Source organism: Ambystoma mexicanum, chromosome 3p (assembly GCF_040938575.1).
Source record: "Ambystoma mexicanum isolate Mex_15411 chromosome 3p, UKY_AmexF1_1, whole genome shotgun sequence".
Lineage (NCBI taxonomy): Eukaryota > Metazoa > Chordata > Amphibia > Caudata > Ambystomatidae > Ambystoma > Ambystoma mexicanum.
In genome coordinates this window covers 927,475,321-927,488,751 of record NC_090925.1, presented here as the reverse complement: position 1 = coordinate 927,488,751, position 13,431 = coordinate 927,475,321, and the positions used below count along the sequence as shown (strand labels likewise).

Genomic DNA, 13,431 nt, shown 5'->3' with positions numbered 1-13,431 from the left:
GATCGATAAAATATATGATGAAATGGGGCTAGAACAAACACCCCAAGAAGACGGGGAGGACAAGCCCCTGTTCACAACGATCCTCATGCCAAGAGTCCAGGTCGGAGCAAATACCAAATGGTTGCAGATAACCAGATGGGAGTTACTGCAAACCATCAACTCGACAATAAAGGGATTCAATGCTATCAAGGAAGAGTTAAGAGCAATCCGACTGATGACTCTCCAGAACAGTTATGTACTTGACATGATCACAGCCATGGATGGAGGAGTTTGTGCAAAAATCGGAGAATCGTGTTGCACATTTATACCGTCTCACGACGAAGAAAATTGAACTTTAACAGAAGCTATAGGTAGGCTGACAAACCTACAGAACCAGATGATCAATGAAACTGACGAAGTTGATGATGACAGCTGGTTTGGATCAATGTTTTCATTGGTTCCACAATGGATGGCAAATGCATTCAAGTTCTAGGAGCCCTGCTAGTAATGATATTACTAGTGTTTTGTGTCATCAAGATAATAATTTCACAATGCCAGAAAACTGCAAAGAAAGCTATAGGGATGAAGATCATGATTGATGTCAAACCAGGATGGAAGCCCAGAGATCTACCTGATGATGAAATAAGAGACTTTGTGAAGGCAAGCGAGCATGCGCCAGAACGTACGAAGTTCTTGTACCCTAAGAAACGCAGAAATTATGAAGGAAAATGGATCAATTGTAGCCTTGTAGCCCAAATGGACAATGCCAGCTAATGACATGGAACAAGGACGAGCATGTAAAGACAGCAGGAATCCTGAAAGGAGTGATAAAAATATGGACTCCAAAGAGACACTCTTTCACACCATCAGACACAAACCCGGAAGATAAGGAAGAAATGGATACAGAAGAACCAAGTAAAATGAATCCAAAGGAGGAAGCAGAAGTGGTCGATAAACTGACCAGACGGGGGAGTGTAGAGGAGGTCCCAAACATGGCCTGCACTCCAGCCACCCATTCTGAAGTACCAGGAACGTTCACACCGAGATATGTGACGTACAAGGAGCAGATAAACCAGCAGAGAGCCGCAGTAGGGCTCTGTCCAGTGCCAATCAGAAAAGCAATACCTATTGAAATGCCAATAAGCAGGCAACCATGGACAGTAAGGTATCCATTGAGACAACCATACCAGCAAATGACACAAAATGAAGATGGTTTAAACACTGTCCCAGAAGAAACTCAAAAGGAAGATGAATGATGATGTCACAAGGGCCCGGACAAACGTACAGATGAAGAACGACAACCAAAAGATGACTCACAAAGACGTAACACCATGGGTGTCCAGTTAATGTACCGAATACAAAAGGATCGAATGCCAAAGGGTCGACTCAATTTGACCTAAAACAAAAGGGTCGAATTTCTTTCTTTTCAAATATATTTTTTTGGGTTTCCGTTTAAAATATATATTTTTTTTAAAAATCGACCCTTTGGTTTTCGGTTCTTTTGATTCAACCCTTTGGTAATTCGATCCTATGCATTCGAAACTTTGACCTAGAACCAACACCATTGATAAGGATATCACAGACATAGAAGAAGTGAAGATGTTGAAATATAATGAAACGTAACTTCAAGCAGGATGAAAGTATTCAACCAGCTAACACCTGTACATAGGCTTGTAACGCAAGAAGCTAAGAAAACAGTGCGAGGCTTGCTATGCTTTTTAGAAGAATAGAGCAGCAAGTGCTAACTATATATATCTACCTCAATGAAGCACATTGTATAAGTGCAGTCCACTTTATACAAAAGCAGAATTGACCCAGGTTACTAAAGGTCAAAACAGGCCAGGATTCTTATTCCAGCTAAAACAAGAAGAGACGGCGGAATTGAATCTCAGCAAGGAGCAGGCCGTGCCTGGAAATCAAGGTCAAACCAAAAGAGGGAGGCGGACAGTAACTTCGGAGAATGGAAACTTAAGAGCAGAACAGCCTGCCCCGTGAAGGTCGAGATAAGGGGGCCCAGGCAGTTGGCGGCCGAAAGTAAGAATTAAATGCACAAATAGAAGGGAAACGAAGCAGATTCACGGTGTGCTAACACGTGACCAGCCAGGCGTGAGGAGGTACCAACGTCTGATGTCACTCAAAGCAGGAGATACCATAACTTTTCCTGACAAGAAGCTACAGTTTCGAGGCCAACCTCAGCCAACTAATTGACACATAGCCCTAAAGTACTGATTGATGGAAGGGAGGCAGGGTGAATCTTGGGGCATACTGCATCTGGCTGACCATTCTGCAGGCTTCTAATTAAAGTGGAGATGTATGCTTAGGGTTGTAGCCAGCCCAATCACAGTGGGCCAAATAATCTAAGGTCCTATAGTTAGTAGAACCAATGGGACATCGTACTTTTAGTGACGTCTATATGAGTAATGTTAGAGGGAAGGGCATAGACGCCCCCTGATAAGAGTTAACCAATCCTCACACTCCATTACCATATAGAGATAAAGCACCTATACATAAGTTACCTTTTCCAACCAGAATTGCATGACAAATGTATGAGTGTTACACGTCTTTGATAACAAATTTTGACTATAACTATTGTTGTTGAATGAAGATTGTTGGGAGTTGAAGCGAGACGGACCATCGCATCATTGCTGATCTCCATGTATCCCTGTTTCTTGTACTTGTCATTAAACAGACTCCCCTTTGCCAAACCATTGAGTTGTCCTTATTGATTGGTGTTGGAGTAGTAAACCTGCACCCCCATCCACCTCAAGGTGCAGCTATCTTGTCTTAAAGTATTCGAGAGCGAGTTCTGACTCTATGGGCCGGTGAGGGGCCAATCTCCCTCGTTTACAAAAGGATTAAGTGGAATCGGTTGTGTTGATTCCAAGGAAGTGTTTTCATGCAGATTCTTCTCTGCCAACAGCCTTAAACGAGCTCTACGATTTCTTTGACTAGAGGCCACAAGATCAAAATGGGGCATGATTAGATATGAAGTCACCTCAAGAGTGAGACAAGAGAGAACATTTAAACAACCAACAAAGTGTTAGGAGTGCACTCACCAGCCACGAACCGGAGACAAACTGTCTTGGATGCACCGGCGCTGATGCGCCTGACATCCTTTAATGCAGAAAGAACTACAAAACAACTGGAAGTTGTAGTTCAGGTAATCCGCTCAGTGCACGGAATGCCCAGACTGCTATCGAATGTTGCAGTAAGCATGGTAAGCACAAGGGCACTTGGCAATTCCCAGCCTCACACAGCCTTACTGCTAGCACCAAATATGAAATAAGTACATCTTCTAAAAGAGACAGAATATGATCATCTATACCTTAACACCACCATGTCCTACCAAGTCATTACACAAGCTCTGTAGGTGCCAACAAACAATTCAGTGTGTGATGTGCACATTATCAATGGTTATTATAATAATTTTTATTATTATGATGTTACCCATTTAAGTGATTTCCCTTTTTTACCTGCTGCCTTGCTTTCCCTTTGATTTTCTGCTGTGTTATTTGGTGAGAAAGGGGCAGACCTGGAAGCATTCCCATATCTCTAAAAAGGCTTTCTCGCTCGCTGCTCTTTTCTTTAATCTTGAAATGTTGACTCAAAATTGATCCCTACTACCAAAGGGAAGGTATATGCTTTGAAGGGGGTCATCTATAGGGTGCATCAAATACCCATCTAATTTTTCTCTACGCTGCGCCCTCTACATTTCTGGTACCCATTTGCATAGCCCGATTTATTTTGATGTCTTTTAGGCTGATTTCTTCTACCACAATGCGCAGCCAAGCTTTCTATGCCACCATTGAATGAATGAATGTATGTATGTGATTTATAAAACGGAAAACTATCTTCGAGGCTACAGAACAGTGTACATAGGGGATGGGTAAGGGAAGCAGGGAAGTGGTGGCTCTCAATAGGGAGAAGTAGGGTTCAAGAGAGAGATGAACGATTGGCAAGATTTGTTTTGAGTGGTAGGGTCTCTTCTGGTCCGTCTTAAGCATAAGATGGAGGTGGCCAGTCAGATCCGCTCTGGTAATGTTTTCCGGAGACCGGATGCACAGCAGGTAAAACCCTGTGTCCTAGTCCTTCCCTCTTGCCACAGTTTGGCGATGTGCATAGAGTGACCATAATCCTGCTCCCATTGATGGAAAAGTGTTTCTCTTGGTCCCATGTCGAACTCAAGCATCTGATTCTACCTGGCATGAAGCATTGTTAGTCTTGTAACATGAAGGTGGGTTCCAACTCTGAGCATATGATTTCTGTTGCAGGAAATGACCTCTTCTTGGTGGCTGTGCATGAACTTGGGCACGCACTCGGATTGGAGCATTCCAACGACCCCACTGCCATCATGGCTCCGTTCTACCAGTACATGGAGACAAATAACTTCAAGCTTCCACAAGATGACCTTCAAGGAATTCAGAAAATCTATGGTAAGTAATGCTGCAGTAAGTAGAGTTGCCGTAGAGATGTATTTTGCGATGTATGTCCATTCTGAGACAAACATGTGTTCTACTATGTGTAACTTGATTTGACAAGTCCAACCAACTGCAATGCAACATCTTTTGCAGAAACGATAAATAGCGAAAAATACACATATGTGTGCAATACTCAATGCAACCATGTTGTGTAAAAGACAAGGGCAGAATTCAGAGTTTTTGTTCTCATTAATATTTTCGTTTTGATATTGCATTAGCTCAAGCGGTTCAGCTCGATGAGAGAAGTACTTGCATGTCTTATTATGGAAAAATTGAGACTAATTCAAATTCACAGCGATTGTATGAGTCTCAAAAACTATGGCACAGGCATAATCCTAATGAAGTATTGGCTTGATGTGTTGCCGAGATAAGGAAGACGGAAGAGAGTTATGTTAATGTCGTTTTTATTTAGATGTTTTTTCGCTTTTATGCAATTATCAGGTTTTTTTCACTCTCATCCGCTTTGGGCTTCGGGCAATAGCTCAACAAAATCCAATATGAAATTAATACCCCTTAAAATAATTTGCAGGGATAACAGCACTTGTACAAAAAGAATAAAGCATACGTGCTTATTTGATGGATAATATTATGTATTCGTGGCTGCTGCCCTGCAAAGCTTCTGGAAACACTAGATAAGAAAAAGGAATTGAAGGAGAAGCCAGGAAGAGTTTTAATTTACGAGGCAACCCTGGCAAATTCAGCAGAGTCAGGAGCTAAATACTACAGGGTCTCGGGATTCTCAACTTGTCCTAGTGCTGTTTGTTAGCTCGATGGAGTTTGAAGATGAGAATGGCACAACCGTATGTCTTATTAAAACATAATCAATGACAATTGCATCACCACCTCATTGACCCGTTCCCCAGGATACAAAATCATGTACAATAACAGAGAAAATAAAAAAGGGAGGTCTTGCGGCCATAGTGCAATTCCTACGGCTACACAGTTCACTTGAACAGCTCTTTCATTGCAGCAGTCGTAATCTGGCCACCTCTTACAATTCTACAAACTCCTGGTACAAACTTTTGGAGGTTTGAGGTTTGGGTGGGCAAGCCTGACTGCAAACCTGCTGTTGATCTTGTCGAAAACACACAGACCATCGGTTTCTGTCGAGTAGAGTCTGGCCCGACACACAGAGAAGGTCACACACTAGACTTGTCTTCTCTCACAACACACGCTCTGCCATTCTATCAATACAGCAAATATCTGATCAGATCATGTTATGTGATGTAGATGTGAACCAACATAGACTGAGTGAGCGTACTAGAAAATGCTCTCTACAATGTAAGAATGTGTCTCGTCAAACTGTCCCTGCTGAAACGGAGGAAAACAAAATCAGAACTCAAATCCACGATTGCACATATCTGAGAGACCATTTTAAACCAACTCAGGGAATCACTATTCCCTCCCATTTCACTGAACCCTCTGAGGTTACCCTTCAGCGCCTAAAACATGTGGACCTGGATGAGGTTACTAATACGGACCTAAAAAACGAAAGCGTACAAATCCCAACTGATTCATGCCCAAGCATCATGCTTGAAGCCATTAGTTCCAACAATCAATTCTTATATCACTCCTGTGAATTACACACCATTCGTATCGGGTACCGTCCTGCCCTGCTCAAATATGTCATTATCAACAACCTTGCTGACCAAACCAGCATCTGACCCAAAGATTTCGACAGATTATTTTACATCTCCAAACCAAGGACAATCACAGAAAAAGGAAGCTACGAGACATATGCAAGACTTTTGAACAAAACTGCCTTCTGGATGATTGCTTTCAGACCTATGTGGAGTGCTGAGTCCACTGTAGCACTCATTGGAGAAGGTCTCCTAGACAAAGAGTAGGGGGCCATCTTGATATGTCGATAACTTACTGCGGCTTAGAGCAATGCAGGCCACTCCATTCTTCACAAATGGCTTAAGGGGTCAGCAGGGATATCCACCATAACACTGAATGGATATCCTACTCTCACTACAACCAGAGCAATGAAGATTGTATTGACTCAGGAACCTCTTCATCTTGCCATTTACCTTGGAGAGAACCCCAAGGATCATCCCTTTCCCCTTCTGCATAATAGATACACCCACTCGTTCAGATTCTTGGGCAAATTAGGTTCTCTTTCAAACATGTCCTGATGACATGCAGATCTTCTTCCAGCAAGAAAACGACCTCGAGAGCTTGATCAGTATGTTCAACTGTCGAGAGTATGTGTATCAAAGCATGACAGTGAGATGCCTTTGTCTAAATGGTTGGAATACCGAGACCCTCTTGCTGGGATTGGCGTTCCCAAATGAATCCCTTTCAAGTGAATTTTTCAAGTAGGGAAACACTCTGGCATAATCAAGTGAGTTAAGAATATGAAGGTCGTTATTGTTGCAGGCCTTTGTTTTGCCCCTGCCAGATTAACTGAGAGGTCAAATCCATTAGGTTGCTTGCTCTGAGAAATCCTACCTCTTCCATACTCCAAGTGTCATGGGATATCAAACAGAGCGATGATCAGACCTCGTCCTGGCTATCTATAACTAACATCATCTACACCACTCTGCCCAAGAAACCTACAGACAGACTGCAGAGAATCCAAACCCAGACAGCCAGATAATGTTTAAATCCCCGGAAACATGTCCACCTAATATCATCCCTAAGTGCCTTCGATTAGCTACCAGCGGAGGCCAGAATTAGGTTGAAAATGCATTGCATCATCCACAATGACTATTGGAGTTGTGTGTCCAGGTGCAGAATATCTCCAGAACCTCGTTCTGTCCCTCCTTCCTAACTAGAACCCTGGGGTCAGCCAGCTCTAACTTGGTGCATCGACAACCGTTGCAATGCCTTAAACATAGCAACAGGTCATTGGGTGTCCAGGGAATGCTCTCAAGCCCAGTCTGATGTCAGGACCACACATCTGCGGTTTCCGAAATTGTGAAAGAATGAGCTCTTCATAATGGTATTCACATGGCACCTGGTCTCAAAGAACTCGAACTCCCCTCATTTATCATTCCTTTTGTGTAATGTTCTGTCTGTATTTACTAGCGCTGTGAAGTGACCGTTAGGTGATGTTTGTTTGGCAGGCCTCCCTTCTGGTCTCTCTTTGTTCTCTCCGACTCCACCTTTTATACACATGCAGCCGTTTAACAGGTTGCAGGTGTGAGTCTCCAGGCCTAATTGCCTGGCCACAATAAGTGAAGCATTCTGGACGTGCCTGGCCCTGTGATTACTATTATCACCAATGGCCCTGTGGGTTTACCATAGGATTACAAGTGGTGGCATGGCAGTGTAAATCCCCATTTTAGGACTCCATGATGTTTCTGGTGGAACTATCACCAGCAGTAATTCTGCTGCTTTTTGCTGGAGGTAAATCTGAACCCTACCCCCAATCTTGTAGTTCCTTACCACTGCATTCCTATCACATCTCCACACAGCAAACCTCATAATGAGACCCATAGTATGTCTACATCTCACATCTGGGAACATTGCTTGTTTGGGGGGTCCAAGGTATGCATGGAGCTTGTGCTCTGATATTAAGCATGCAGCTCACAGGCAAACTATGAGTAGAACACTTGCTTCAGTTGGCCCTGAGTTCAATGGTAAAGCATGAATGCTGCTCAAATGGTTCTCTGCCTGAAATGGGCAAATGGCTTTCACACTATCGGGTCTTCCTTACATCAGTTATAACTATCATGCTTACGTAAATATTGATGCCATATTTTGTCTTTGTACTTTTGTTTTATACAGTGCAAACCTAGCTCGTACTCTTTGCGTGAGCAAGGTTGATAAATTAAATTAGGTCTTCGTACATCACAATATTGTCATCTTGCTGCAAACTTCAGCAAGTGAGAAAAAGAACTAGGACCAGGGGACACATTTGAATGTAGTTTTATTTGAATTAAAGGAAAAATGCCTCAGAGGCCCTACTGCTAAAAGGCAGTTCTCTTCCTAACAACACTAAACTAAAATGATTGTCTATATTCAAAATAAAAATAATAGTCCTCGGTCCAAACCTAGCCACTAAACTGGCCCTACCACTTAGCAAAACGTAAATGAAAATAGGTTGAGTGCCCTGCACTCTTAATTCTTCACAAAGATATCTCTGGTTGTCCCAGGAATACCTCCTGGGTCTGGAGCCAATGGTTAGAAGAAAATAACAGTTCTACTCAAAGAAAACAGTTCTTGTCGGTCTATCAACAGTTCCTCAAAGTTCCTCAAAGTTCCCCAAAGTTAAAAAAAAATGTCTCAAGTTCCCGGGAAAAACAAAATGTCCAAATGTCTCTAGGTGGAGGGATATCTGCCTGATCCCTTTACACCAACTAAGTCATTCTCTCCCCACTTCGACCAACTGTTAGGTGTCTCTGTGCTCCTGTGATATCTGCTTTTCTCTCTGCTTAGCATGCCCCTGTGGCTCCTTAGGGTTCTCCTGACCCAATATCTCACTTAGTTCTTTACGGTACCTGTGGCCCCTCCCTCCGTCGGGCTCTCTTAGTTTTCGTGGGTCCCTGTGACCCTTCGGGAGGTTTATGCTGCTTGGGTGTCCTTACTCTCATAACCCTTCTACTTGTCTTGTACTCTCTCTCTTCTCTGGTCCTTATGACCTTTGGATGTGGCTAGGCTAGTCCTTCCCACTTCCCTGTTTGTTCTTTCTTCCTTTCCCCATCCTCCAACCTGGGCAACCCCCGCACCTGCCTTGTTGCGGTGCTGGCTCCAGTGAGGGTCAGTCTCATAAGCAACGGCAGCATTCTTCATGGCTCGCAGCTCTTCCGCACTGGATACCAGCGGTCTTTACGTTCCGCTCGTCTCAGCCCACTCTCCCTGTTTGGTTGGCTCTCGGCTTGAGAGCAGAGGACCCAGTCCTCCTTCGTCCATGGACTCAGCGTCTGTTTGCAGGCTCTGGGCCCACCACGTCCTGTACGTGGTTGCACCTCCAGGTCGGGTTCGCTTTGAGCGGCCTCTGCCTCTCAGGCCCCGAATGCTTCCTTGTCTGGTGGATGGCGTCTAACTTGGGTATCTGTTTCCTTCTGCACTGCCGCTGGCTATGCTGGTCTGCGCAACTCTGCCTCTCACCAATGTTGCCAGGTCTGAGGCTCGCCTCGGCATTTGGTTTCTCCTCCTCCATTCAAGGTTTGTTGGCCCTATATTCTTGCTCCAATATTCAAAAGGGGCGTATTGTTCACCGCAGATTATCAAGCATGTGGAAAGTTCTGCATTACCTTGACCCAAACACATTTTATTATTATTATTATTTATTTTTTTTAATATTGTGCATCATGCCCAAACGCTTCAGGGAACACAGAAGGAAAATAGGCATCATCAGGGATAATCAGAGGTCAAAAACCAGATAGAGCCAGGACACAAAACTAGAGGTTGTTTCATTTTTTGCAGTGTTCCCAGCATTACCTTGAGTGAAACACATAAAGGTCATGTCAGTGTTTCTTACTCCAATGTAGGCAGATGATTCATTGTTTATAGGGAGTTCCCCATGGCAATATGTGCAATGCACCAAGTTACAGGGAAGGATCTTGTAGAAGTTACTTGTGTGAACAAATCTCTGCCTGCATTTCAACCACGCTTTTCATGGTGTGATTGGTCAGACCATCGGGGCCCAGGGCAGGAGAGTTCAGTTCACGGAATTAGTAATTTAAAGTTCCACCGCATCACACGCAAAATGTAAGGTCCATTCACATATATCGATATTTATAGTTATTAGTGGATTGTTTTTTTTAATCTAAAATAGAGATTTTCATAATGTTGGACCCAAAAATCCTCTAGTATGGGTTTGGACTGCAGATACAATTGGCTACTGTGATGATAGCCTCTCCTCATGTGGCCAGGAGACGGCAGTCACTACCTGATCCTGACACTGGGGGTGGCTATTTGGGAAGGATCAAATGGGGGAGGCGACCCTCTGGCGAATGACATGACCTCATTAGGTGAAGCACAATATCCTCCTTTCCCTTTTAGCCATATTCCCTCCATCCCTCATGCCGTAATGGCATACTGCTATCATACCCTTCAAAAACTTGACCATCTTTCTGACAATATTCCTTAATATCAGAAAATCAATAAAGGAACAAGAACTGAGGCGAGGAAGAGGCAAGGAGCAATGGTGATTACTCCTAATTTGAACCAACACCAGCAGTCTAGTAGCTGGAAGAAGGCAATTGGCCTGACATGGTTTAAAATCATGCCGGGAAAAAGAGCATGGAGTTCATCTTCTTAACCAGCTATGGTAAAACAGACAAGGAGAGAGGCCAGGAGTGCGGCCGCTGGGGGCGCAGGAGATTCTCTGCTTCCAACGCGGGTCGGAGCAACCTGAAGAAGCAGGCAGTCCTGCCTAGTCATGGGAGGCCGGAGAATGTCGCACAGAGAAGTTCACAGATCACTGAGATGCTGAGAAGAGGAGAAGCTGCCAAGGGGAGCAATAGGCATGGTGGAAGCCGGCGAGCAACCGAAGCGCTCCGTAGACACGATGGCAAGCCGCAGACCAACAGGAGAGATGCAATGGACCCCAAAGTCACTGCTGAGAACCAGTGAGCCCGCTGAGGGCGACGGGGCTGCCGGGGTACATTGAAGGGTGTACCGTGTACAAAAAGAAACACAGTATAAAAGCTGGGGAAGGCCTGAGCAAGAGAACAGGGTTCCTGAGACATTTGACTATACCCTAAAAAACAGTGTGAAAGTCCATGGAAGTCCATGTAAAAGGGTCTGGGACCCGTAGCCACACTATAAAATAAAACAGTGTGGCAGAAAAGACTGAAATGAAATAAATGTTGAACGAAAGTCCTGGCAGGAGAGTATACCAGGCAATGCCAAGTGGGTGAAGTGTCCTACACAAGGAAAGTCCTGCAGGAGAGTCTACCAGGCAAAGCCAATTGGGTGAAGTGAACTACAGTGAATGTGAAAAGGAACTGGGCAGGAGAGTATACCAGGGGTTTGGCGAGTCTGGGACCCGCACCCAAATTTTATCAAGGAACTTTATGAAAGAACCTGGCAGGGGAGTATACCAGATGTTGTTATTGTGTGAGACAGAGAATCCCAAGGAAGATTCATGCCCTTAGGATTTTTGAATTACGTTGAATGTGAGAAGGACTTGAGGAAGGGAGACATTTCCCCTGGAATAAGTTGCAACATCAAAAGGGGGTGCGTTATATATACTCTTGAGCTACAAAGAACTTAGTTATTCTTTTGAACCTTTTTGCTTTCATGGAAAGAAACCTGGGGATGGGAGTGGTTCCATGGAACTGTGAACATTATTCATTTGGAACTTTTTTGCATTTACACCTTGTTGTTAAACTTGAATATTTGCAAGAGACATTTCCCTTAGCACATTAGAGTTACTTTTAGAGTGTGAGGACTAGAATAGGATTTCGGACACAGGACTTTTTTGCTTTGGACATCTTAACGCACGACAGGCCCTTCGTTTTTGGTTGCAGTAGGGAACTACCTCCTGGGTTTGGCACAGTGAGACATTTTACAACCCTGTTTTCATTTAATAAATGTTTATGGCAAACACCATGATTCATCTGTGTCCATGTCTCATTCCTGGTTCATCACACTACCTAGTTCTTTATTCAGTAATAACCAAAATTCAGCAGTTTGCTTGCTCAAGAGTGTTTCGGACATAGACTTACTATATCTACAGAGGAATTGGGATTTTTGGTTGAGAATCCAATTTTTGTAGCTCTATTTTAACACCAGTGCTTCTCTCCAATCCCTTAAGATTTGGGCTAGCCCTTACTATTTGATTTTATCAATAGCCTAAGGATGCAACATAGTTCAATCTTATTCTGAAGTTCTAAGTTATCGTACCTATGTTTATTGGGGCTAAACTTAAATTTTTTATTTCCATTATGAAGGTTAGTCACTTTCAAAATGGGTTCATTAATAAGATGCTGTAACCAGAACAGCAGATCGTTTTTTTCTCCATATTGTGTAAAACCCCAGTTGATTCCACAACTTCTTTATTAAATGTATCTACTTTCCTTGGATGCCAGCTAATACAATGAATTCACATAGAGGAAATAAGGATCATTCAATGTTCTGACGAGTGACAAACCTCCAGCCCCATATAAAAGGAAGCATGAGCCAGTTGTCATCACTTACGGTAGTATAGCACGCTTGAGTTTGGAACAACATTTAAACAAATATTTGGAAGTAAAAATGTAATCAATATGGGAGAACATGGTATCATTATGCCAAGTAAGGGTTGGTAGATAATCCCACTTATGTTCCCATTTAATGTGTACATAACATTGTAAGAAATGTGCCCACAGTGAGAAATCCTCACTTAAAGACATTTTTGTGATGACCACCAATAAAGGCAAAGATATACAACTTCAATGGCATGTAAAAGAATTTAAATTAAATTAAAAATGATTAGCAGGAGAAGAGAGAGAGCGAGCTGCAGGGAAGAGGCACGGTCCTACGCCGCATATACAAAAGCTGTGGAGTGCCTCCAGGAAGCTAAGGCGAAGACATACAGAGACTGGCAATTCTCCAAGACCACCAGACAAAAAAGGGGAAACAGCAGCCTCACCGGAAAAACAAACTTGTGCATTGCCCTTCCTGGGCCACCACTGTGTTTCTACTGTGCTGAAGCTGTGTGGAAGAAGTGGTCAGGCTAAACCCCCTTTTTGTAATGTTTTCTGCATTCAAACCATCCGGGTTGGGGAAGAGAGGTCCTCCAGATTGTCCAAGGAAAGAGAGCCAATCCACAGAAGGGGTGGGCTATAAAGTGGAACCACAGGAAGTGTGGTGAGAGGAGGTAAATGTGGAAGACCAAAAGACCAGCAGGGGAGTGTGGAGGGAGAGGATTTCTGAGAAAAGGTATGGTATAGGTTATTAAGTGGAAGTGTTACTGCTGTTTGAATAGGCCTTTGTGTGGCAATTGTGTGTAGACTAGATAGTGTAGGTAGTGAGGCTGAAGTATATGGTATGCAGTGAAAGACAGCTGTAGTAGCAGGAAGGAGAAGGTAGAAAC

The 13,431-nt window shown here is 43.5% G+C and overlaps 1 protein-coding gene across 1 annotated transcript in view; it reads left to right on the top strand.

The window, feature by feature from the left end:
* Positions 1–13,431, top strand: part of MMP24 (matrix metallopeptidase 24) — a 744,834-nt gene that overhangs the window by 599,972 nt on the left and 131,431 nt on the right. Inside the window, exon 5 of the mRNA XM_069652218.1 lies at positions 4,251–4,412. Coding sequence (XP_069508319.1) covers positions 4,251–4,412 — 162 coding nt within the window. The remainder of the gene's footprint in view (positions 1–4,250; positions 4,413–13,431) is intronic.